At 36.3% G+C, this 27230-nt stretch overlaps 2 protein-coding genes across 2 annotated transcripts in view; one reads left to right on the top strand and one right to left on the bottom strand.

Annotated features, from left to right (window-relative positions):
- The window catches only part of LOC121367583 (N-fatty-acyl-amino acid synthase/hydrolase PM20D1.1-like), a 29083-nt gene extending 18793 nt beyond the window's left edge, over positions 1-10290 (bottom strand). The window contains exons 1-3 of the mRNA XM_041491853.1: positions 9426-10290; positions 1642-1874; positions 1172-1258 (exon numbers count right to left, since the gene is read on the bottom strand). Of these exons, the coding sequence (XP_041347787.1) occupies positions 1172-1258; positions 1642-1874; positions 9426-9687 (582 nt within the window). The 5' untranslated portion in view covers positions 9688-10290. The remainder of the gene's footprint in view (positions 1-1171; positions 1259-1641; positions 1875-9425) is intronic.
- A 1758-nt stretch (positions 10291-12048) lies between these two features.
- Positions 12049-27230, top strand: part of LOC121367582 (cytosolic 10-formyltetrahydrofolate dehydrogenase-like) — a 51699-nt gene continuing 36517 nt past the window's right edge. Inside the window, exons 1-5 of the mRNA XM_041491852.1 lie at positions 12049-12106; positions 22077-22218; positions 22956-23190; positions 24360-24525; positions 25750-25851. Of these exons, the coding sequence (XP_041347786.1) occupies positions 22092-22218; positions 22956-23190; positions 24360-24525; positions 25750-25851 (630 nt within the window). The 5' untranslated portion in view covers positions 12049-12106; positions 22077-22091. The remainder of the gene's footprint in view (positions 12107-22076; positions 22219-22955; positions 23191-24359; positions 24526-25749; positions 25852-27230) is intronic.

Genomic DNA, 27230 nt, shown 5'->3' with positions numbered 1-27230 from the left:
CATTGAGCCGAATGGTGCACTCACTCTAGGGTGGAGTCGGTACTTGCATGAAAATCCCTCATCAGTTATAATTGTTGGTTAGTGTTAAAAAAAAAAAAATTATATGGAAAAACTGAATGGAGTGGAAATTTTGTTTCACAAATGTATTCCTCAAAAAAAGTTAACCAACCAATGAAATATAAAAATAAAGTATTGTTTGACAATATTCTTTAAATTATTTGATGAGTTATTAAACCTTTACCATCCTGTGAACACACCCAAAAGTGACATTGGTTGTGCTACGAGTTATTAACAGCTGTGTATTTGATAAATAACATAATAGTGGTGCACTGAATATAGTGCTTAGACAAAATTAATTATCAGTTTAAAAATATCAGACAATTAATAAATCTCCTCATAAGCTCCATGTAAGTGAGTTGTGTTCCTTAATAAAGATATTAAGTACAACTTGCACATATTGACAAAAAGAAGTTTTAATAGCACACAATGACCAACCACTGAATCAATATAATGATACTAGTATTCAAACACTGGGGTTTAACCAGATTCTTTTCAAAGAACCAGCGGAAGGCGTATCAGTCTCAATAATGTATGAGGGTCAGAATGCTACGTTATAGTATAAAAATCATGTCCGACTGCTGTGTGTCCGGGATGGAAAGAGATTATGTGACACACAGACTATTACTAAAATATACCGAACAGCAAAAGAAACACAATTCAGGCTTATGGTTAGTTTTGTAATTAGAACAAGTTAACTTGATTACAAACGCTCTCAATTCTGTCAAGGGCAGGGCACAGCCAAGTGGTAAAGTGCCCGCCAGATATGCCGTCGATCCACGTCGGTGGGCCCATTGGGATATTTCTCATTCCAGCCAGTGCACCATGGCTGGTATATCAAAGGTTGTGTATGTGCTATCCTGTCTGTGGGATAGTGCATATAAATTTTTTAGCGAGTTTCCTGTCTAAGACTATATGTAAAAATTACCAAATGTGTGACATCCAATAGACGATGATTAATAAACAAACGTTTTTTTCAATTCTGTGAATTGATAAACAGAATATCAACTAGTAATTCTCCTAAATCCCTTCTTTAAAAAAACTCTAATTTAATATTACAGTAGAAAATGAGTTTTGCATTTGTTTGGGTGTTCAGTATATCAATGAATCTGACCTCTTCATCATGTCCAAATGCCAGGTAAAAGGATCGCTGTGGTTTAAATCCACGTGACAGGGAGTACTCCACTGCTTCCAATATTCCCTAAAGACAAACATGATAATAAACATATTCCACCATTAAGATGTATTTCAGGTTATCACTAAGTTAAAAGTTTAACATGTGGCATGTTCAAGAGAACTTCATTTCTACAATAATTATTTTCTTTTTACATTTGTAACATGCCCATTACATTGATGTTGTCTTTGTAAATATGGCAATTTCTCTAGTTTTTTCTCAGGAATTGGGTGAAAATTTAATTTCATAATCTTTTTGCAATGATGTCATAAATATGAGTAATTTTTAGCACAGGTGATAATAATTATATCACATCATTAATACTCATTTCATTTAAAAATTAATTTAAATCCTGAATAGTATGATATCACAATTGTAAATTTCTCACTTTTAATACTGGAATTACATACCATCACTCCATGTTTAAAATCAATAGTGCCCCTTGCATAAATGTATCCATCTTTGATGTCAGCTGCAAATGGTGGCGCGTCCCATTTCTGAGGTTCTGCTGGCACAACATCGAGGTGACTGCACAGCATGTATGGTGTGAGGGAGGAGTTACTTCCCTTGATGGAGTACAGCAAGCTATAGTTTCCGATCACCTCCAGCTTCACCAGAGGAGAAGAATGAATTACTGGATATGCTACAAAAATAAACAGAATATAAAATTTAGCATATCTGTAATCAGCTGTAAGAAGAAAAAAACCAAAACAACAAAACTGCATGATGTACTATAAAGATAGAGAGGATATATAAACAAACTGATCTATGTCTGTAACTCTGAGAAGAAAGCTGAAATTAAAGTTGTTAAAAAAACCCAGAGAGAGGATATGTATGGTTAAAGACACTGTAGCACATTTTAAACTGAGGCTGTTTGATGTCTGGCAATATGACAATGGTGACATTTGGTCTAAAATATGAGAGGAAACCAAATGCAGCTGTAGATCAGGTCAGGTCATTGGGCTTAACGTGCATTCAGAGCAAGCTGTTGTAGTGCACGTCTGTCATGGGTGCAGGCGTCGACTTACAACAAACGTCCTGGACAAGAAAGGGGTTGGGGTGGGTGGGAGAAGTGTGTTAGCTATACAAAGGTAATACATAGTACATAGTAATCTATTATATGCTTCTTTTTTCAGAAACATTAATAAAAAAGTACCAGTCATGATGAACGGATTAGGATGGGAAAAACATTTGTTTCACCAAAGATCAATCATTGAACCAACTGCATGTCAGCTGAGCACTCAATTATATGCACTAATAAAGAGTAGAGTGGGATGCATTTTTTAAAAAGGTGGACCTTCAATAGAAAAAGCTATAAATAATCTGATGGAAAGTTACAGTTTGTTTTGGTTAATGACACCACTAAAGCACATCACTTTATTAATCATCCAATACTGGATGTCAAACATTTGGTAATTTTGACATATAGTCTAAGAGAGGAAACCTGCTTCATTTTTCCATTAGTAGCAAGGGATGTTTTATATGCACCATCCCACAGAGACAGGACAACACATACCAGTCGTGGTGCACTGGCTGGAACAAGAAATAGCCCAATGGGTCCACGAATGGGGATCGATCCCAACTGATGAAAAGAAACCTACACCTCTATTAGGAAGACAGTCAGCTGGTTTTGGATAGGGATGTTGCAAGAGTTGAGTCAACACTGGCATTGACGACAGCTGCCCTAGCTGTGTTGTCAACTGTCATAGGGACAGTTTTTGCTGCTGGATAAAAAAACATTGAAGTCTGTTGTGGTGATAATGTTTGCTATTTCAGATATGCTTGTTTATTGTAAAACTTAGTGGTTTAAAATAATCGGATTTCTTCTTGTAAGTATAGTTGTATAATGGCAGCTTCATGCTATTTTGGCCATGACATTTAAGAACTTGTGCTCTGGTCCCCAATCTATGGCACATAACAAAGAATATGTGCTATTTCATGAAACATTAATAGAGCTCGAAACTCACCAAAAAATATGGTGACCAAAAAATAATAACATGGCTTGAACTTAACGGTGCCACTGACGGCAATTGCCAATGTTGAGATATAAATTGCCATAGGTAGAGAGCATCACCAATGGCACTTTTGTGCCGTTGGTAAAGCTCCTCAACAATGACGAAATGTATACACCTGGTGTACATTATCTGCCAATATTTAACATTTGCACATTTAAAAGATGTCTAATTATAACAAGATAGCCTTTCAGTCAGGTTTATAAACTGTTTATATCCTGCAAATGTTATTTAAAAAAAAATTGCCATAGGCAGACTCAAAATTGCCATCAATGGACTGTTGCACCTATTGCAATTCTTTAAAAATTGCTGTGGGAGACAAATTGTTAAGTTCGAGCCCTGTAATAATGGATGTTGGCAAATTAAGGTAAGCGAAACATGAACCAAGAGCAAGATTTTAATGTGGAATAAACATATGCAATACAAATATTAATAGTGGCTCATATGTTATAGCTCTAAAGAAGATTGCCCAAATAATATTATTTGGGCAAGTAACGCCATTATTTTATTAATATTTAAGTCGCCCAAACAGGACATGGCCACAGGCCGTTTCGACCCCTGATTAATTTTTTGTCAATAAAAAGGGACAACAATCATAACATTTGAAGAAGTTGCATTTATAACTTTGGTGTATATTATTGAGAAAACTGGTAAGTGTGACATAAGTGTTCCCATAAAACAGATGTGACTGATATGGCCCCAACCGGACTTCCAGCACTTGACAAGATAATCACTGCATGACCACCTCAACTCTCCTCCTCATTCCGGTAAAATATCTGCCTATTACCCCCTCTACTTTAAAAGTTTAGGCTAATACTAGGCTTAGGACTTGATTTAGGGAGAATACTAGGGTTAGATTTAGGGCTTGGGTGAAGTTCTAGTGGTCTTGTATTGTCATCCATATAACCAGCCTCAGTGGTGTCGTGGTTATGCCATCGGACATAAGGCTGGTAGATACAGGGTTCGCAACCTGGCCTCGGTGGTGTCGTGGTTATGCCATCGGACATAAGGCTGGTAGATACAGGGTTCGCAACCTGTACCGGCTCAGTGGGTAGGTGTAAGTCCACTACACCCTCTTCTCTCTCACTAACCACTAACAATTAACCCACTGTTATGGACAGACAACCCAGATAGCTGAGGTGTGTGCCCAGGACAGTGTGCTTGAACCTTAATTGGATATTAGCATGAAAATAAGTTGAAATGAATGAATGTTATCCATATCAGGGCAAACTGAAGATATCTATACTGAAAGAGTATTAGGGCTAGGCGAGTAATCGCATTAAGTTTCAAATAAAATGTATAATTTTTTTAATTTATTGCTCTCCCATTCGAGAGCTAGACGGACATTTGGACAGTTATGATCACTCTCTCACCCACTGATAACTCTATAGCGAAAACATGGAAACTGTGGTAGATAAAAATTCCCACTCTTAATACAACAATAACCCCATGTTTGACGTTAAATACCATTACATTTCAAGATCATTTTCTAGTTCACTGATAACAAATACACGGGCGTAGGAAGGTGCATATATATATATATATATATATATATATATATATATATATATATATATATAAATACTTGTAAAAATACTTGTAAAAATATATAAAAACCATCACAGCTTATTTGATGCTGCTATAAAGTGAAATATTTGACATAAGAATGACCAATACACACACATGAAGAAAGCCATCAGCACCTACATATTTAAGTAGAACATTATTCAAAGGGGTGCTGTCGGGTTTTTTCCTCTTGTGTATTTGTGGTTAATAATAATATGTCAAATATTTGTTCTCGTCGAACTCGAAAATGATCAATGTAGCGTCAAACATAGCTTTATTGTTATATTAGAGTGGGAATTTTTGCCTACACGGTGTTTTTGCAATAGTTATCTTCGACAGCAGAGACCGATCATAACCGTCCAAATGTCAATTTTGCTCTCGAACTGCAGAGTACTCTGGCTATGTGGTGTGGTGCAATCTTGTGATCACGAGAAAGAAAAAAGAAGAAAAAAGAAATGTTTTAACGATGCACTCAACACATTTTATCTACAATTATATGACATTAGATATATGGTTAAGGACCACACAGATATTGAGAGAGGAAACCCGCTGTCTCCACTTCATGGGCCACTCTTTTCGATTAGCAGCAAGGGATTTTTTATATGCACCATCCCACAGACAGGGTAGTACATACCACAGCCTTTGATATACCAGTCGTGGTGCACTGGCTGGAACAAGAAATAGCCCAATGGGACTACCAACAAGAAACGATGCCAGACCGACTGCACATTGTGTGATCATGAGTGCCCAAGCTACCTGTGTGCCCCACCCTTAACTCCAGTAGCTGATCTAAGTGGTGGGGGGGGTCCTAAATTTTGCGACAGTTAATTATAATTATAATATATATACCGGTAAAATAATAATATGTCTATATATATATATATATATATATATATATATATATATATATATATACTCTTCAAAAGAAGAAACGCAAAACCACATTGTCGTAACATTTGGAGAATTGATTTAATTATTGAATGGTGAGTCCGATAATTACCAAATGTTGCAGGATTGTTTACAATTCACTCTAGTCCATTGTGAGTAAGTGATAGGACACACCACCAAGGTCAAGGTCATCTGGAGTCAATACCGGGTGTGGCCTCCGCGTGTGTTGACAACTGCCTGGCACTGCCTGCCCATTGAAGCAACCAGAGTACGGATGACGTCCCGGGGGATGGTGGCCCACTCGGCCTGCAAGGCTGCTGCCAGCTCGGGCAGGGTCTGGGGCTGTGGTTGTCGCTGTCGGAGGCGTCGCTCCAACTCGTCCCATAGATGCTCAATTGGGTTCAAATCCGGTGATATCGATGGCCAAGGAAGGACATTAATGTTGTTGTTCTGTAGGAAAGCCGTTGTGAGACGTGCTGTGTGAGGCCTGGCGTTGTCATGTTGGAACACTGCGTTGGCGTTGGCCATAACTGGAACGATGTGTGGCCGGAGGATCTGGTCAATGTAGCCCTGTGCATTCAGGTTGCCCTGCACGTGGACCAGGTCAGTTCTGCCAGTGTGTGAGATGGCTGCCCACACCATGACACTACCCCCGCCGAATCTGTCCACTTCCTGCACGCAGTTTGCCGCATAACGTTCACCACGACGCCTATACACGCGACATCTTCCATCATGACGTCGGAGCAGAAATCGGGACTCGTCACTGAACCACACCTGTCTCCATCGCAGTTGAGGCCATTGTCGATGAATCTGGCACCACTGCAGTCGGAGTCGACGGTGTTGTGGTGTTAAGATGACACCTCGAACTGGACATCTGGCACGAATTCCTACCTCACGTAGGCGGTTCCGTACGGTCTGGTCGGATATCCTGCGCAAACCTGGTATTGCTGCGGCTGTGGAGGTGGCAGTAGTCAATCGTTCCCGAAGGTGGCGTACCCGGATGTAGCATGAACCGGTAGGAATGGGTTATAACTCCGATTTTATGTTTCCTACCGGTTCATGCTTTGTGAATATAAGGTCATTGCATGTCCCAAACACATTCCCATGGTTACATTCGATAAAACGCAGCTACTGTACAATAAAGTTCCAAAATGTGAATATTCGCAAAAACGCAGCCGCGTGCAAACCATGTCACCACTGCACGTGCGTTGTCTGCACGTGCAACATGAACACTGACAGTATAAAAGTGCAGGGTGTTCGCTTGCCTGGCCTCTGTATCTGGCCGACAGTTGACAATCCAGGACATGCCACGTCTCAGTGAACCGCAGAGAAACAATGCCATCGGCCGACTAGACGCAGGCGAATCCAGAACGGCCGTTGCCAGGGCATTCCATGTGTCCCCAAGCACCATCTCCAGACTGTGGGACCGTGAGTGAATTGTGAACAATCCTGCAACATTTGGTAATTATCGGACTCACCATTCAATAATGAAATCAATTCTCCAAATGTTACGACAATGTGGTTTTGCGTTTCTTCTTTTGAAGAGTATATATATATATATATAAAACAATTTTTTTTTTTTTTCACTGTTTACACTGGAGAATCCGAGGTGTCGATTCGTTCAGGAATGGCCTTGTCATTGCTCCTCACCCCATTTGGTGGGTTTTTTATCGAGCAATGCCTCACTCCAGGGGCGTAGGCTGTCGGGGAGGGGGTTCGGACTTTGTAGCAGCATCAAATAAGCTGCGATGGTTTTTATATATTTTTTACAAGTATTATATATATATATATATATATATATATATATATATATATATATATATATATACTGAACAAAATAAGAAACTTCCGCTAACTTTGCTTGAACATAACTTGATGAAAACAAACCGGGGGAATAATTGTTATATATATATGCTTTTAAAAAGTGTTCCATGATGCATCGTTTGGTGCAAAAATCATGGCCATAGGTTAACAGAAACTGGGAGAAATTTTGACCAAGTGTGGTAGGGGTTAAAAAAAAACACCCACTTAATAATGGGTATGACCACTTCTTGAATTGACCACTGCAGTGCATCGCAGGCGCATAGAATTGACTAAAGTTTTGATTTCTGCCTGTGGAATATTGTTCCATTCCTGAATGAGCGCTTGACGAAGTTCGTTGACGTTAGCGGGTGGGTTGGGACGACGCCTCAATCGTCTGTCCAGACTATCCCAGACATGCTCGATGCGGTTGAAATCAGGACTTTTAGCAGGCCAGTCATCAATGAAATCAATGTTATTTGGCCTAAGAAAATTTACAGTGTCTCTAGCTGTATGAGAGGTGGCATTATCATGCTGACAAATCGAGATGTTGGCATTGTTATTGAACAGAGGAATGACGTGATGAGCGAGAATGTCATCGCGGTAACGTTGAGCATTTAAATTGCCATCAATGACAACTAGTGGTGAACGATAACCATGGGCAATGGCTGCCCAGACCATGACAGAACCCCCACCCCTGAAACGATCTCGTTCAAGAACACAACAGTCAGCATAGCGTTCATTTCTCCTACGGTAGACGTGCACCCTGCCATCACCACGTTGTAAAGAAAATCTGGATTCAAAAACGCATCCGACGTAAGGACGTCGTGTATGTAAACTGTTCTCCCGCAGACGATTACGAACAGTTTTCCCACTGATTCGGTTATTATGAAGCCCAGGTATGTTAGCAGCAGTAGCAGTGGCAGTTTGGAATCGATTGCGCAAATGCGAGTTCATGATATAGCGGTTTTGACCACGCGTTGTAACATGCGGATGTCCACGACGTTGGTGCTTCCTGTCGTGCGAAGATTTCGTATCGCTCGACTAGAACTCCCAACATGCCTTGCAACGTCTTCTGTCGACATGCCAGCATCAAGCATGCCAATCGCCCGTTTGCGTAAATTATTGGGTATTCTTGGCATACTAAAAATGCTACAATGTAAAAAACTTTAATTGTTTTTACAAATTTTGATGCGTTTTCGTTCACTTGACAACAATGTCAGTAAGACAAGTAAAACAAATTGACCGAATACTACACGGGACATGTCGAACCATGCATGCACGTGCAAATTGAATTTCATGTTGTCCACGATTAACAGTGCAAAAATAATCTATAAAATTCATGAATCCTGATAATACAGCTCAAGGCTAATACTACCTATATAATTTCATTACACAATGAATTCTTTAACACAACAAATACTATATGTACAAATCGGAAGTTTCTTTTTTGGTTCAGTATATATATATATATGCACCTTCCTACGCCCGTGTATTTGTTATCAATGAACTAGAAAATTATCTTGAAATGTAATGGTATTTAACATCAAACATGGGGTTATTGTTGTATTAAGAGTGGGAATTTTTGTCTACCACAGTTTCCATGTTTTCGCTATAGTTATCAGTGGGTGAGAGAGTGATCATAACTGTCCAAATGTCCATCTAGCTTTCGAATGGGAGAGCAATAAATTAAAAAATTTATACATCTTATTTGAAACTTAATGCGATTACTTGCCTAACCCTAATACTATTTCAATATAGATATCTTCAGTTTGCCCTGATATGGATGAAGCAAATGATCCACTTTCAGAACTAAAAGATACAAGTTTATACATATAGTTTCTGGTGGTGCAAAAACAAAATAGAAAAGGTCCACTGCACCCCTGCACTCCACCCTTCAATTACAGTAACAAATACAAGTTACCCACCTGTTCTAATTAACTGCTGTAGCTTGAGCAGTTCACCCGTGTCATATTCGTGTACGTTTTTTGACACTGTCTTTATTTGTAAAGCTCGACGAAAATTGCTTATGATCTTGTCGGATGCGCGAATGAAATCTTCGTCAGTTGCCGTGCAATCGTCCACTGTGTCCGTTCTTACCGACAGTGTAAATGTTCTGATTAAAACAACAATAACAACAGACAAGAACAGAAAGCCACAAAAGGCAAAAACACTTCGACAAGTCACCATTTTGTCATCCAAACCTATTAATCGAAGTTCAAACCATATTTACTACTCATCTCTCACGTTCCTCTGATCACGAGACCGAATCGGAGTACCTGACCGACACATTTGTGAATCACTATACACACGGAACGGGTCAATTCGCCATTGTAACGTATGATTGTTACCAGTTCACCCATACAGTTTGTTTGTTTTGTTTAACGACACCACTGAAGCACATTGATTAATTATTCATCGGCTATTGGATGTCAAACATTTGGTAATGCTGACTCATAGTCATCAGAGAAAACCCGTTTTAATTTTTCATATGCACTTTCCTATACAGTTGTGGTACACTGGTTGGGAAAAAAAGAAGAAGAAGAAGAAAAAAAAAAAACCCCAAGCAGTTGAATCAACCTCTAGCTGCAATTAAGAAAATAGTGTCCACGGCATTTACCCGTCAACATGTTTACAACTCTGGATTTAAGTAAATTTGAATGATTATCGGCTGACCATAACACTTCAAGTGACTTGTAGGAGTGTATTTTAAACATTTTACTGAAAATAAAACACCCGAAATGCACCATATATCCACGGTTCAACGATGCATAAGCTGTCACCCCACCCCACTGCAATCCAGTGGTCCCTGCAGGTTCCATTAGACCAAATCAATTCCTATTGCCGGTAATGTTAACGTTTACTAATAAAACTGATATAAGCAGCGTTTCAACACACCCAGGAAGTACAGCAATAGAAAGTGTGGCACCTCACATCTAATCTAGCTGCAAGAAAATGGGGGGTCACGTATCATTTAAGAGATTTAATTTATGTTTTTAATAGCAACCGTCATTTTTGCTGAAAATTGCAGTTCCATTTTTGGGGGTACCCCGCATTAGTTTCAACCTCTGGTGTATACTGCATAACAACTGTATAACAAATAAAAGTGTATTTATTTATTGTCAATGGATAATAGTATTAGCACAAATAATCAATGTCACATATTACTACCAATCACACCCACAGCTGCTTTTACTCCGTAAATATTTGACTGCACGTCGAACCTTGACACGGTACTCTCTTCTTTGGTACTATGCAACCTGCAATGCATGCTATGAACAGTCAACAGACTTCTATGACCTAGTTGATACTCGCCTAATGCTGGTAATTTACATGTATTTACATGCCCGATGACGCTGAGGAAGGAATAAAATGTTTTATTTAATGACGCACTCAACACATTTGATTTACGGTAATATGGCGTCAGACATGGTTAAGAACCACACAGATATTGAGAGAGGAAATCCGCTGTCGCCACTTCATGGGCTACTCTTTTCGATTAGCAGCAAGGGATCTTTTATATGCACCATCACACAGACAGGGTAGTACACACCACGGCTTTTGACATACCAGTCGTGACGCACTGATTGGAACAAGAAATAGCCCAATGGGCCCACCGACCGGGATCGATCTTAGACCGACCGCAAGCGCTTTACCACTGAGCTACGTCCCGCCCCTCGATGGCGCTGAAATGCAACGGTGCGGTTACTGTGCATTTCACAAAGTATATATTATTTTGAACAATAAGAAAAAAATACATCTGGAATTTAAAAAACTCCCTGGCAATCCCCGATTGCCGCGGACAATTGGAGGGGTTGTGAATGGATCCAGTGATGTGGTTCGATCCTGCGACGTAAGCACCTCAGACGAGCACTCAACCGACTGAGCTAAATCCCACCCGTACAGTAGTCTGTAGCCGTAAGCTAAAATAAACTTGTAAAAACGGTTATCTAAATTATTATTCTTAGGGTGTGTTTTTTCTCCAGATTCTAAGAAATTGTGTTTTAGGCTATCCAAACACAGAATGTGTGAGAAGGACCACTCCACCCCCTCCCCACACTACCACTTAGATCTTCCTACTTCTGGGCTACGTTCATCCAGACCGAGTAGAAAAACGTCCGCTAGACTGGTTTAAACGCTTCACATTAAACCAAATGGCCATGTTGGGAACGATCAAATAGTTTGCGAACGTTAGCGAAACGGTTGCTGGCTGAACATGGACAGGTTTACGCTGCAAAAAGAATTTTGATGTTTTTGAGGTCATGGTCAGTGGGTGTGGTTAAATCCTTGAAAATGATTGGCTGAAAATGGAGGCAGGTCTTAGTCTATGCTATGAAGGTTACAGGGGCAATAGAATGTACTTTTACTAAAGTAATAAAATATATTCGCAATATTTTAATTTTAGTTTTGCTAAACCATTCTTAAAGGCTGCTAGTGATATAAAGTCGGATTCCTCAAACAATCGTGATTCATAAAATCGTACTATTCTACAAAACGAACTATGCGCACACCCCTATAAATGGTTTGCATCGTTCCAATTTTGCAGTTAGTGCAGATTATTTTGTCACTGCAGATCTTGAAGGTATATACACTGGTTTGCAAAGTTAAGGTATTTGTTTAATGCAGGTTGCGTATTTCTTTATTTGATAAACATTTTATTCCGTAATTGACGCATTATTTAAACTTGTCCTTACATCTCTAACACATTTCATCATCATAGATCGATCCATTCATTGGTGTCTTCAAGACGTCATGCTTGAGTTGATTTTAAAATTAATTAGGTTCTGATTCATTTTGTTTTAAAATGGTATCTTTATTATTATTATTATTATTATTATTATTATTATTATTATTATTATTTATCACTGCAATCGATCATCCATATGTTGAGTCACAGTTAAATACAAATGTGAAGAACTTGTCAGTTCAGCTCTGAGCTGTTCAACAACTAATTGGTGTCGTCTCAGGTAGTGCGATACACAATCATGTGACAATGTTTTGGTGATGTGTACATATTGTGTAAAAAACCCATCATGTAATATTGTTAAAACCATGTGTAATTTTAACTTGTAATTTGAAACAGGCATAGATAATTTTATTATTACTTCTTTTTTTTTCTTTTAAAATATTTTTGTTTGTTTAATGCCAAAGAAATAAATTTTATACAAACAGAAAACATTTTGTTCAGTATCTCTGTGAACACAAGTTTCAGAGATCACTATATAATTTTAAAACATTAAACAGCAGCTAATTGCAAATCAATTTTTAATTGACTAGAAATATCGCTAATTAAGATTTAGAAAACAAAATGTTACCTGTAATAATATGTCGAATTACTTCATATTAACAATGAAATTGTGGTTGGGATGTGTGTTACATAATTAAAGGGGAAGGAGTACAAATAGTTTGCATTACATTTTCTTTAATAACTTCTGTGTTTGCATAAAACAAACATTCCTATTGGCTTCATTACTTTTTCCTCAACCCAGGAAATAATTCATAAATAGTACAGTTAAATCACTGCAAGCTGGAATTCCCTCAAAACCAGATTTTTTTATGGTCCCGTTTTAAATACCAGTACAGAACATAATGTCTGTAGTAAACTATTAAAACCAGACTTTTTTCTTGGTTTCACTGAATTGAGAAGTTGATTGGTTTGTGCAAACCACTGATAACTGATAATTGATAACAAGTACATCAGGAATGTCCTTGTTCCACCCCAATGTTTCTGTTGATAAATGACAAGCAGTGTTTAACACTTAGTTTTTTGTTGAGCAGAAACATATCTTTTGTTAGGCAAAATATCTTTTGTTTGGCAAAATATGTTTTGTTAGGCAAAATAAAAATGTCAAACATTTTTATTATAATTTATTATTATAATGTTTTACTTTTTTATTTTTTTATTTTTTTATTTTTTTTATATTATTACTATTTTTAAAAAAACTTTATTATCCCCAGGTCAAAGACAATACAGTAATAATATTTTAAATGAAACAAATAAATAATACAGAAATTTAGCATTGATATGGAGAAATTTAACTCAATAAAACATAAAAATGAGGAAAAGAAAAACAGAGAGAAAAAAAGAAGAAATTTAAAAGATAAAGTAAAACCGATATTATTAAGGAAACATGAATATATATATATATATATATATATAAATATAAAAGTTAACAGGAACAAAAGTTAACAGGAAGAGAAAAGAAGAGATTTCCAGACTAGCATCTTTTACCTTTAATTTAAAAAAAAATATTTGCCATTATACTACTGTATCTAAAATTAATTAAACATATTACTGCTTTAAAATTGTAGATAAGATGTCATTTTGTCATTGTGTTTTCAAAGCATCAATTGGCTTGTCTGATTGGACATGTTGTTAGAATAACTGACTAGTTCTACACAGAGAACCACTTTTCTTGGACAAACTGACAAACCTTATTATTGAGTCCTGTCCATTCTGATAGCAGTTTTGAATAGTATTCTGATAGTCATTGTGAATAGTGTTCTGATAGTCGTTTTGAATAGTATGCTGATAGTAATTTTTGCTGTATCTGTATTTTGATAGTATTTTTATATACTTATATTTTAGTAGGATTCTTGATTTATCTGTATTTGCTATTTTATATTTACCTATATTCTAATAATATGTAGAGTTTTATTGATAATTATTACACACCAGTGTAAGATATTGCTCATGTCAAAACAATCACTCAATATCTAACTAGTGTAATATTGATGTGACGTAGATCACTTGCTGACCAAATTCGTAGAAAAATAACGTGGAGTAGGTCTCGACATCTGCTTACTGCTGCGTTGCTTGTTTGCAATTGATTTGTAATAAATAAAATACTAAACTAGCTTGCCTGTCATACCATTTTTATGAAACTCGTAAACAGTGTTGGTATCTGACTCACTTTCGCTCGTCAGATATCAAAACTGTTCACTCGTTTCATAAAAATGGTAGGACTGGAAAGCTTTTTTAATATTCTATATGTATATTCTGATAATAGTCTTTGTTTGTCTGTATTCTGATAAAAGTTTGGTTTATCTGTTCGCTAGTGGTATTTTCTGTTTGATTTAGTATGCCGACTGTCAAACTCAATTACAAGTAGGCCACTGTACTAGTAAGTGGGTGAAAGATCATCAATTGTTTCCTCCAGGTGACCTTTTCTTGTCAGCATAATGACAGGATTATCCATACTTAATCTTTAGTACTGTACTTTTTCTTAATCTCTAGATTGCATAATTTTTCATACTTAGCAGATTTCGAAGGAGGTCGGGGATAGAAGTTACAAATTGAACCCTACCAACATTATCCCTGGTGTTCCAGACTTAAATTAAGTACTAATGTTCCAATCAGCACTTGACCATCTTCCATGTACTAGCTAGGGTTATGCAGTTAAGTGATTTGACTTGTATTAATATAGTCTATACTTTCTGTGTGCTGACAAAATGACTCATTGTTAACTGGTAAAAATAGCCTGTGTGGAAGCAGCTGATTTCATTTCCACTGTTAACCATTAAAGTGACTATCCTGAGTTTTTAGCTATAAACACATATCCAGCTTTTTCCAGTTTAAAAAAAAACTACAAAAAAGTAATTTACTTAGAATGTTTTTAATATAAAGGAATTACAAAGTTTGTTTTGTTTTGTAATATTGATATTTATGGGTCATAGTTTGGTTGATATATTGCATATGATGTTATTTAACACAAATGTTAACATGGTTGCCTAAGTGATTTTATTTGGTATAGTCATACCATCACCATCACCAACATTATCACCAACATAATAATCATCATCGTCATCATCCTTATCCACATCTTCACCAACATAATCATCATTATCATCATCATCATCACCACCACTACCAATATCATCATCACCATATATGAATTGCACTAGATCTTTAGTACATAATCTGAAGCACACAGTAATGGATTCACCCTCATATGTTAATGTACATTATACATATAGCACAATAAACAGTATACCCATATTTGAAATTCAAATTATCTGTATATGCATGAGCACATGTGGAATATCATTAATTTGCTGATAGTCTTAAAATAGCCGTAACATGAATTGTGTTAAAACTAGTTTATAGTTGACGGCAGGACACATAAGTATGTTTTATGTGGTAGGTTCATGACCTCTCTTGCTTTAGGGCTTTATGTTTTCTCTGTTTAGGCCATAATAAAACAAATGCTAGATTGGCATCCAGTTTATTATTTTCAAAATGGCGGTGGGTGTATGATGTGAAATTTAATTTTTAATTTTATATTTTTAGGACAAATCATTTTAATATCACAAATTATAATTTGATTTTTTTTTTGCCAAGATGGCTGTTATCCTCTGAGTGGGCAGGACTGAAAATCTAGGATTGTTTTTCATTATGGCTTTATTGCACTGAATAAATCATCAAACTTCATTATGGCTTTATTGCACTGAATAAATCAGCAAACTTCATTATGGCTTTATTGCACTGAATAAATCAGCAAATTTCATTATGGCTTTATTGCACTGAATAAATCAGCAAACTGACCTCTTGATGTTTTGACTTTCTGTCTTGTTTTGTTTTACATCATTTAGTTCAGGTTAGTATGTATTATCTGTGTTGATTTCATTTGATTTATTTTAGCGACATTGTACTGACAACTAGCCTACTAAATGCACCTGCAGAAGGTTACTCAAAATTTAATTTAGTGAGTTTTGCAGTGATGGTTTTCCATATACTGTTATCTAGTTCATACATCCTTGTCATAACTGTTGCAATCATTTGTTAGTTCATCCATGCATGCATGCATTCATCAGTCCATTAAGGCATCCATTCATCCATCCATCTATATATCCTATCCATCCATCCATCCATTCATCAGTTTAATTTTACATGCTGCTTTAATCCAAACGTTCATCCAAAATACATCCACCCATCCATCCACCCACCTGTCCGTCAGTCCATCCATCCATCCATCCATCCATCCATCCATCCAATCCATCCACCCACCCATCCAGTCATCCATCCATCCATCCATCCATCCATCCATCCATCCATCCATCCATCCCATCCATCCATCCATCCATCCATCCCATTCATCCATCCATCCACCCACCCACCCATCCATCCATCCATCCACCCACCCATCCAGTCATCCATCCATCCGTCCGTCCATCCATCCATCCATCCATCCATTCATCCATCCACCCACCTTTCCATCTGTTCATCTGTCCATCCATCCACCCATCCATACATCTGTTCATCTGTTCATCTTCCCACCCACCTACCCACCTTTCCATCTGTCCATCCGTCCATCTGTCCATCCATCTATCCATCCATCCAGGACGTGACATTGAGCCAGGACGTGACATTCAAGATGGCAGGTTAAACTGAGTAAAGATTAAAAATGTATTAAATCTCTCTATATAGAGAAATTGGCAAAACTGACTAGGTAATGCACATGTACCGAAAAGAAATTACTTTTATTTTCAATATTTTTGCTCTCGCCATCAAGAATCGGAAACTGGACGTTCGTGGGAGCATGTTCAAATATTTAACATGGATTTATGTAGATACAAAAGTACTATTATCAATTAATTCTATGCTTCTTTGTTTTGGCCAAATAATGAATTATTGATAATCCACCAATTTAAAGAATATTGTATTTATACAAAAAATTTCATTTTGTGAATCCAAACTGGTATACACATAAAATAAATGTGTCAAAGAATTGTTCAAATAGAATGTGCTGCTAGAATCTCAAGTTTATTCCTTGGCAGATACAGGTATCCAGACATGAATTGGAATATATAAACCAACATTTCTTCAGTGAACGATGCAATTGATAAAGATATATGAGCCGTCACACGCGAAAACCTACAACTTAGCATGACACAGAAACCGAGTAAACACGGCTCAAAGTTTGACATCACATGTAAACGTGGAAGTAAAAGTTGACATGCTGTTTGCGTTGATTGTTTTGAAGAATTTAGAAGATGAGATCTTCTTTACACGAAGATCAGTTTGAAGTAAACATATATATACAATAGTGTTTGGTTACTATTTTGCATTTTGTACCTGAGAACATTGGTCGAGATCATTAGCAATACCATGAGTACTGTGATACACATTTACAAACATAGGGAGAAGTCCTATATATCGATATGGTATGCAAGTATCACACGTTTTTATAACGTACATGATTATACATAACATAAAGTTCAACAACTTTTCCAGAAGTTATATACAATATTCATAAGTTAGACCAAACATCAAATTAGGATCGTATCGGGTTGCATGGGTCTACCACTTGGTTAGGCCTACCTGTTCTGTAAACTACAATCAACACCACTATTTCTACTCCTATTTCTATTTATAATCTAAATACTGAAAACTAAATCATTTCCTACAAAAAAATATATGTGTCTGTAACAATACTACATTTTTAGTTATTTATTTTACCATCGTTTGCAAACACATTTACTGTCGTCTGCACACACATTGCGGTATGGTAACAGAAACGTTTCATTTATATACCTTTATTATACATCATGATGTCATTGCATAAGCTGGTTTAGGGATTAACATGCGGAGGTATAGTAGATCAATTCTTGAAAGGTTGTTTCTCCCAATTTTATTATTATTATTATTGTGTGTGTATGTGCATACGTGTGTGTGATAATTATTAAATTATTATAATATATGTTCACTTTACTCACTTCACATCATTTGTATAGAAGGAGTTGGTTTTCTTTCCTCACAGATTTATAGTTTAATTTTACAAGAGCCTGAAGTAGGCCTACTCTTTGAGGCACATTTTGGAATTCGAAATAGAAGACCAAGACTAAGAACAGTGGAAACGGAAGAAACAGTATCTGTATTAGATGATGAGCAGGACGTGGTCCAATGATAAAGCACCCGCCTGATGCGCGGTAGGTCTGGGATCGATCCCCGTCGGTGGAGCCATTGGGCTATTTCTCGTCCCATCCAGTGCACAACGACTGTGCTATCCTGTCTTTGGGATGGTGTATATAAAACATCTGTTGCTACTAACAGAAAAATATAGTGGGTTTCCTCTGTAAGACTATAGGTCAATATGACCAAATGTTTGACATCCAATAGCCGATGATTAATAAATCAATGTTCTCTAACTTTAACTTTAACTGTATTGGATGAATATGATAAATACAGTCCAGTAGATGTTGACAATAATACTGAACATAGAATCAAACACTTATCTGATGATAACACCAGTGAGCAGAATGACACTGAACCTAATCCAATTAGCACAAGTTACAGAAAGGATGCAGTGGATTGTCTTTTAGAAAATAATCTGAAAATCAAATTTATGACCATATTTTGAAGTTGAGGGAAATGGAAAAAAAGCAGAAGGAAACGTAGGCCTACATAATATTCTCGCTGGGTAAAAATTAAAGGAGGGCGGAAGCCCCCCTCCACCCCACCTCCTAAAAATAGGCTAGCTGAGTACTTGGGCTACGTGTAGGCCTGTCGTTGGGTATTGGTCAACTTTGCGAAAAGACATACCCCTTGTTTTAATATTATTTTAATACAGATTTCAAGATATCTAAAAAAACATAAAGGTGGTCCCTTAAATTGGGATAACATGTCTGTGTTCTTTTTATTTCTTCATCGAATGAATTGATTGCACTGATATCGCCAGGTAGTTTAATTTTTTTTGTAAAGGCGATATATATATAATTTGGCGTCCAAGAAAAATACATTTAATGATGAACACTACCACTTCCGTTATTTTTATAAGCAGTAATACCCCCAAAATGAAAAGTTTCTAATATTTTATAAAGAATTGCCGAATAAACAAATGACAGTAATTAAAAATCATCAGTTACGACCAACTAGCCTACATCTGCAACTGAGAACAAAATATCAGACGAAAGTTAGTGGACACAAAAGACTGATTGACTGAGGCTGTTAAAATAGTGTTAAATTACGTTACAGTAACTATCATAAGCTACTGAAGTTTTTGCACACCATGGCTTGTTTTCTTTGATATCGAGTGTGCCGACTGATCAATTTTTTTTCATTGTGAAAAAAAGGTGTGTTCATAGCGGAGCTGGATTCTGTAAAATATAGTAGGATGCTGGAAAATAAAGAAGGATGGAGAAAAATAAAGGGGGCGGGAAAACATGAAAGCAGGGCAGCAAAATGCAATAGCGGGCCGGCCGCCCCGCTTAAATGGAGAAGCGAGAATACTTGTCACAACAGAAACAAAACTAAATATAAAACCATTAGACCCTGTGTCCGCCCCAAGTTCCAGGTTACAACATGCCCCCTACCAACTGAAGAATGAAATGATATCGTTCGACAGTACGACACCAGCAAAATATGAAATTACTCCATAGTGGATACAGGAATCTGAATAAAGTGGGGTGGGGTGCAATATGTAACAGAAAATTGAAAAATATTGGTGTGAAATATAGTTCGCTAAATTTCATATCTCTCACTAATTAGTATTACATTCATGTATGGGATCTGTAGAGTTATTTAAAAAAATTAAATCAGAATATATCGCTTTAAAAAAAAAATCATAAAAAAAAATCAGAATATATAACTTAAAATACTGGGTAAAAATAAAATGAAAAAAGCACTGATTCCAAATCAGTTGATTTAATTGAAATTGGGGGGGGGTGGGAAGTAACCTAGAATAAGGTAATAACGTTGAAATTTCATTTTGATGTGGTCTACTTTGATTTAGAAAATGTGACGTCATTAATGCTGTATTTTTACAAGATATAATTAATATAGAGCTCAAATACCTGAGATTTAGTTTTGTAAGGTTATTACCTGTTATTTACCGAAAAATAAGACAAACTTTTTTTTTTGCTAAGTTGTAGGTTTTCCCATGTAACAGCTCATATGTGGAAGATAAAACTTGGGGGAATTCTAATCAATTGTGTCATTGAGAATTTTGCTATTGTTATCCATCAACAGTTTATATTAATATACATTGTTGATAGTTTGGCCTATCAGATAATGATGAACAGAAAGAAGAAACTGTCCAAAAACTATAATTTCTGTACTGATTGAGGTTCATATTTTGAATTCCAGTTAAATCAGATGATCATAAAAATACCAACAAAAGGCAAAATATAATAATATATTAATTCTAAAATATATGGTAAATTGCAGACAAGAATTCTACAGAATTAAATGTCTGGCCTACCATAAACTTATTCAGTGTCATTGATAGTGTATCTGTAGATATCTCTCTCAATGCATGTTAAAAATATTTTAAAAACATTAAAAAAAATTAAACTTCCAAAAATTAAATAAAATGTTTAAAATAATAAAGTTGAAAACAATTTTTTGACGTGCACTGAGGTGAACATTCATAGATAGAACTGTAAATGAACCTTTACTGATGCAGGACATGTAATTTATGAGAAATGTAGCTACATTTGTAGGTAGTACTAAACCAAATAACTTCCGGCTGGGTCAAAGTTCGAGGTGCACCCAACTTTTGATAGAGAAGTGAACACCACAAGTCCTGTGATTGGTTATAAATGTGAGTGTGTTGGTTGTAAAAAATAAGTTTCATCTGGGTGAAAAAAATGTGCAATTTTATTTCATCTAGTACCAATGTGTCAAGTAGTCTTGTGCTTGAAACATATATGGGGTACCTGTGAAAAAAAGTACTCGAATTTTGTGCGAAACTAGGGTAGTCATAGACGCTACCCGTTATCTCAGAAACGAGCAGCTTGACCCCCATTTTTTTCTGATTCACTTTAAGTGTAAGGGGTGGTAGTATTTATATCAGTGGTGTTTATGTCGGTTGATACGTTGCAGGTAGGAGTTTTAGCCACATATGTTACTATTGTCGTCTATGGGATTTGATTTGGTAGTATACACCCTGTACAATCAATGTTGAGCTAAATGCAAAAGTTGATGCCGCAGCCAACGAAAAAGTTATACCTATACTTCATCTTTTTAGTTTGTACATTTATTGTAATGCACTTATTTTGATGATAAAAACACTTAAAACAAGTAAATATCATTGATTTCATAAATTAACAGTGTTTCATTACTAGTATTTTATATACATATCATTTATTAGTTGTATAAGTGAACTGGACAAAAAGTCACGTCCTGGCTCCTACTGAAATTTTAAAAAGTAAATGTTACATCATAAAGAATTTTTTTTTTAGTAAATTGTTATACAGCATTTAGAAATAGACTGGATATTGTGTTAAACAGTGTATTTCAATAAGCAAACATTCTATCAGGAGAGCAGAGTTTTGGAATTTACTGCAGTGTTAAAAAAGTGATGTCCATTTTCGTCACGTCCTCTCACATTTTACTTTTCACTTTATAAGTCTTTTTTTTTTTACAAAAATAAAATTAGGCCTGACATGCTTATACTACTATATGTAATGAGTCTATAAATGATAAAACAGCATTTCCATTTAAAAAAGATTTTTAGTGAAGGAGATCATAAGAGTCAGAATGTCACGTCCTGGCTTAAATCATTACCATGGAATGGCCCCTGTCCATCTGTCTGTCCATCCAGCCATTTGTGTATTTATTTGTAATACTGTTTTCACAGGCTGCTATAAAGAGGATGAAAATAGCTGTGATCGGTCAGTCGTTGTTTGGTGCGGAGGTGTTTCGTCTGCTACAGAAAGATGGACATGAGATTGTTGGAGTCTTCACCATTCTTGATGTAAATGGAAAGGCAGACCCGCTTGGTGTGTGTTACTTCATGCTTTAGTATATTTACATTCATTCATTTTTGTTATATTTACAGCTTTACAATTGTTTTTCACTGTTTTGTTTTCCTCAATAATAAATAATTACATTTCATTGCTATTTCTACACTTGTTGGCAGTCCTATTGGTCTTAATCAGGTACTGTCCTATTTTATATCTGTGGATGTCCTATTTTATATATTTTACCCAAACTACAGACAAAATTAAGTCCCAGCTTTAGTTTTCTATAAAGTTTTTTTTGAAAAATGGATGGAAGTGACTGAAACATATTAATAATAAACATAATTAAATTTTGGCACAGAAATAAAAATGAAGAAGAAATTTTTATATATCTGGAATACTGTCAAAAATAAGATTGTAAGCAAAAGCAGCTTGTGAAACTGATTATCAGACAACAAATTGTATATTTTGAGCGAAATCTGCTTCCGGTCTTCTGTTAGTTTCGGGTGTTGCTCTGCCTGGTAACTAGGGTGAGTGACTTAACTCCTAATGACCGCCGCTGAGTAAATAATGTACTTGGGTGCATGTACAAGAAATTGTGCAGGAGGGGTCTAGACTCGTGAGCAAACTTCATAGGAGGATCGGGTCATACTTGAATTATAATTTTTTTTAATTCTTGTAGCAGGGTGTGTGTGTGTGTGAACCCCCCAAACCACTTGTATGCATGCCTGGTACTGAGGTGTCACTAACGAAACATTCTCTTCCTCTGAATGTAGCCCTAGCTGCAGAGGAGAAGAAGGTTCCTGTCTTCAAGTACAAGAGGTGGCAGCTGAAAAAACAGGCCATCCCAGAAGTGGTGGAGGAATACAGGTCTGTTGGAGCCGAGCTGAACGTTATGCCGTTTTGCTCACAGTTCGTTCCCATGGAGGTGATCACGTTCCCCAAACACCAGTCTATCATTTATCACCCGTCTATTCTTCCACTACACAGAGGGGCGTCCGCCATCAACTGGTAAACTCATTTTAATTGTCTTCAACATAGAACTACAGTATTTTCTTAATGTATATATATTAATCATTGTTCATGTTTTGGACCCAGCTGACGAGAAAAGATGTACAATAAAGTACTATTATAGTGAACTAGAAGGGACCATGATAGTTCATTATAGTTGCATAAGTTGGTTTATTAATATATATGGAGATAAAACGGGACTTTACGATCACTTTGTTCTATGCAGTAGTTCATTCTAAGCATGTTTGTTATAAGTGCACTTTACTGTATTTGGTAACAGAAACATATTGGAATCTACTAAATTTCATCTAGAATTAATTTTAAAGTTTTGGAAAACCTTTTTAATTTTTATACAGTTTTAAAACATACTTACCTTGATATTAATATTATATTGGGATTTTACCCACAGCTGTTTACACATTTTTTTTTTTTTTAACATAATTATATAAGTTTTATTTTAAATTTAATCCTATTCATATACTTACCTTTGTTTCACATTCAATAGCCGGGGTGTATTTTGTGCTGAGGTGTCGTAAAACATTAATTTTTTATATCCATAATCTTGCATTTCCTTGATAGTACAAGCTATGGTCTGTCTGTTTTTTATTCGAGTGGCTTGTTTTAGTATATATTAATTTTGGTTATTAATAATAATGGATTTTAAAAATTAAGAAAATATGTATGAATTACAATATTCTTAATTGAATTAAAAAGAAAATTGTAGCCATAAGCGATGGTATCTATTTTGATCATTATAATTGCAATTCAGTGTTATAAAAAATGTGTTAGAATGCTGAAAACACCCTAAAGCTTATTTTTGATTAGTCAGTAACAGTAGGGTGACTTTACACAGCTGGATTTTGACATAAATATGTACCTCTTAACATCCATGTGGAAATAGCATGTTCGAAACCATAGTGGTATATGGGCACGTTAAACAACTAGTCAAGTCAAGTTATATGGAAAAGAAAAGTAGTAGCTTTGTATAAATTTAAGTTTGAAGCACCTTTTCCAAAAATGGCTTATACATGTATTATATTTTCATTAGAATTGCTAAATTGAAAAAAAAAACTCACAGCACCCCCCACCCCCACCCCATCCAAAAAAGGGATAACATTTCTTGGTCATGGATATCTGTGAATAATAAGAGTGCTATGAATCGTTTGCAGGACTCTGATACAAGGTGACAAGAAGGCAGGTTTCTCGATATTCTGGGCGGATGATGGACTGGACACGGGACCAGTTCTTCTACAGCGACACACCTACGTGGAGCCCAACGACACAGTGGACACACTCTACAACAGATTCCTCTTCCCAGAGGGCATCAAAGCTATGGTGAGACGCTGAGTCATATATTTAATGATTTCCAAAATGGTGAAACACTAATCAAAGCTATGGTGAGACACTGAGTCAGATATGTAATGGTTTCCAAACTGGTGAGACACTAGTCAAAGCTATGGTGAGACGCTGAGTCATATATTTAATGGTTTCCAAACTGGTGAAACACTAATAAAAGCTATGGTGAGACACTGAGTCAGATATGTAATGGTTTCCAAACTGGCGAAACACTAATAAAAGCTATGGTGAGACACTGAGTCAGATATGTAATGGTTTCCAAACTGGTGAAACACTAATCAAAGCTATGGTGAGACACTGAATCAGATATGTAATGGTTTCCAAACTGGTGAAACACTAATAAAAGCTATGGTGAGACACTGAATCAGATATGTAATGGTTTCCAAACTGGTGAAACACTAATCAAAGCTATGGTGAGACACTGAATCAGATATGTAATGGTTTCCAAACTGGTGAAACACTAATAAAAGCTATGGTGAGACACTGAATCAGATATGTAATGGTTTCCAAACTGGTGAAACACTAATAAAAGCTATGGTGAGACACTGAATCAGATATGTAATGGTTTCCAAACTGGTGAAACACTAATAAAAGCTATGGTGAGACACTGAATCAGATATGTAATGGTTTCCAAACTGGTGAAACACTAATCAAAGCTATGGTGAGACACTGAATCAGATATGTAATGGTTTCCAAACTGGTGAAACACTAATCAAAGCTATGGTGAGACACTGAATCAGATATGTAATGGTTTCCAAACTGGTGAAACACTAATCAAAGCTATGGTGAGACACTGAATCAGATATGTAATGGTTTCCAAACTGGTGAAACACTAATAAAAGCTATGGTGAGACACTGAGTCAGATATGTAATGGTTTCCAAACTGGTGAAACACTAATCAAAGCTATTATGAGACATTATAAAAGCCATGGTGAGATGTTACATTTAGTGACTTTTGTAGATATTAAAAGCATTAACTGAAATGACTTTGTCAGGTTTTCTAACATGACAAAGATATGGTGAGACAATAAATTATAAAAATTATGGTGGTGAAACTTTAATGCTATGATGAGAATTTAGTGCCATTCCTTTTGTCAGCTTTTTACTGAACATATGTTTCCAATAGAGAAGTTATAAATGTCTAATGATGATTTTAGGACGCATGTAAGATAAATATTTTAATTTGTTTTGTGATGATTGTAGGGAGAGGCAGTACAGCTGATTGTTGATGGCAAGGCTCCCAAGTTAGTTCAGACCGAGGACGGAGCAACATATGATGCCATGATAAAGAAGGATAAAGTGGAGGTATAGTATATACATTTATTATTCACATAGTTCAAGATATTCAAGGAAATATAACCAGTATGACCCACGTGTCATAGTGATTTCACGTGCACAATGAATGACGTAATTTTGTGAAGCGACATCATAACTTAATGCGGCTTCCCCATGTAAACGCTTTTCAAAATGATGTCATTTCAGAAAATGACGTCGCTTAGTTGTCTCATTTCAGTTACATTTGAAACATTTTGAAATGGCCATGGCTTGTTATTCATGAAAATAATAGTTTGGATAATGTGGATAATAAAGAAATTATTACACTCATGTGTGAATTGTACTGATTTTAAAAAACTCGTGTCAAGATTCACTCGTTTCGTAAAATCAGTACGACACACAAGCTCGTATACTAATCTCTATGTATTACTGTGAAATACTTTTCAACTTGACCTAACCTCTGACCTATGACACTCCACCAACCATTACATTAGACTGGTCCAAAAATCCCAACAGCCCATTAACTAAAAATCTTCCATAATATTCATGATTTAAGCTGGACTTGCTTTTTAAATTTGCAGTTTAATAATGAAATATGTTAGCCAAATTCAACATTCTCATTGGGTGATCTGGTAAATAATATAATATGCTATTATGCGAGTAGCAGTTTGTTTTTACTCTGTTTAAAATATGAAGGTAACCTTGAAATCTTTCACTTTTTTGTTAACTGTGTAGAAAGACCAGGACTCTAAGTTAATAATGACACCGACAATAATTACTATAACTACAATATGAGTTGCCAAGGTCAAGATCTTTACCAATGATTAATTTTTGCTGGTAGATAAAAATTATTGCCATTGGCTGAAGGGAATATTGTTTTTGATAAATTTGATATTTATTGCAAAAGTTGCTGGTTTTAAAGTGTATATATATACTCTTCAAAAAAAGAAACGCAAAAGGGTACAAATGGGTTATAACTCCGATTTTATGTTTCCTACCGGTTCATGCTTTGTGAATATAAGGTCATTGCATGTCCCAAACACATTCCCACGGTTACATTCGATAAAACGCAGCTACTGTACAATAAAGTTACAAAATGTGAATATTCGCAAAAACGCAGCCACGTGCAAACCATGTCACCACTGCACGTGCGTTGTCTGCACGTGTAACATGAACACCGACAGTATAAAAGTGCAGGGTGTTCGCTTGCCTGGCCTCTGTATCTGGCCGACAGTTGACAATCCAGGACATGCCACGTCTCAGTGAACCGCAGAGAAACAATGCCATCGGCCGACTAGACGCAGGCGAATCCAGAACGGCCGTTGCCAGGGCATTCCATGTGTCCCCAAGCACCATCTCCAGACTGTGGGACCGTTACCAGCAACATGGATCAACACGTGACCTCCCTA

The sequence above is a fragment of the Gigantopelta aegis genome, chromosome 3, assembly GCF_016097555.1.
Source record: "Gigantopelta aegis isolate Gae_Host chromosome 3, Gae_host_genome, whole genome shotgun sequence".
NCBI classification, from domain to species: domain Eukaryota; kingdom Metazoa; phylum Mollusca; class Gastropoda; order Neomphalida; family Peltospiridae; genus Gigantopelta; species Gigantopelta aegis.
This window is presented reverse-complemented; position numbering and strand designations above follow the sequence as displayed.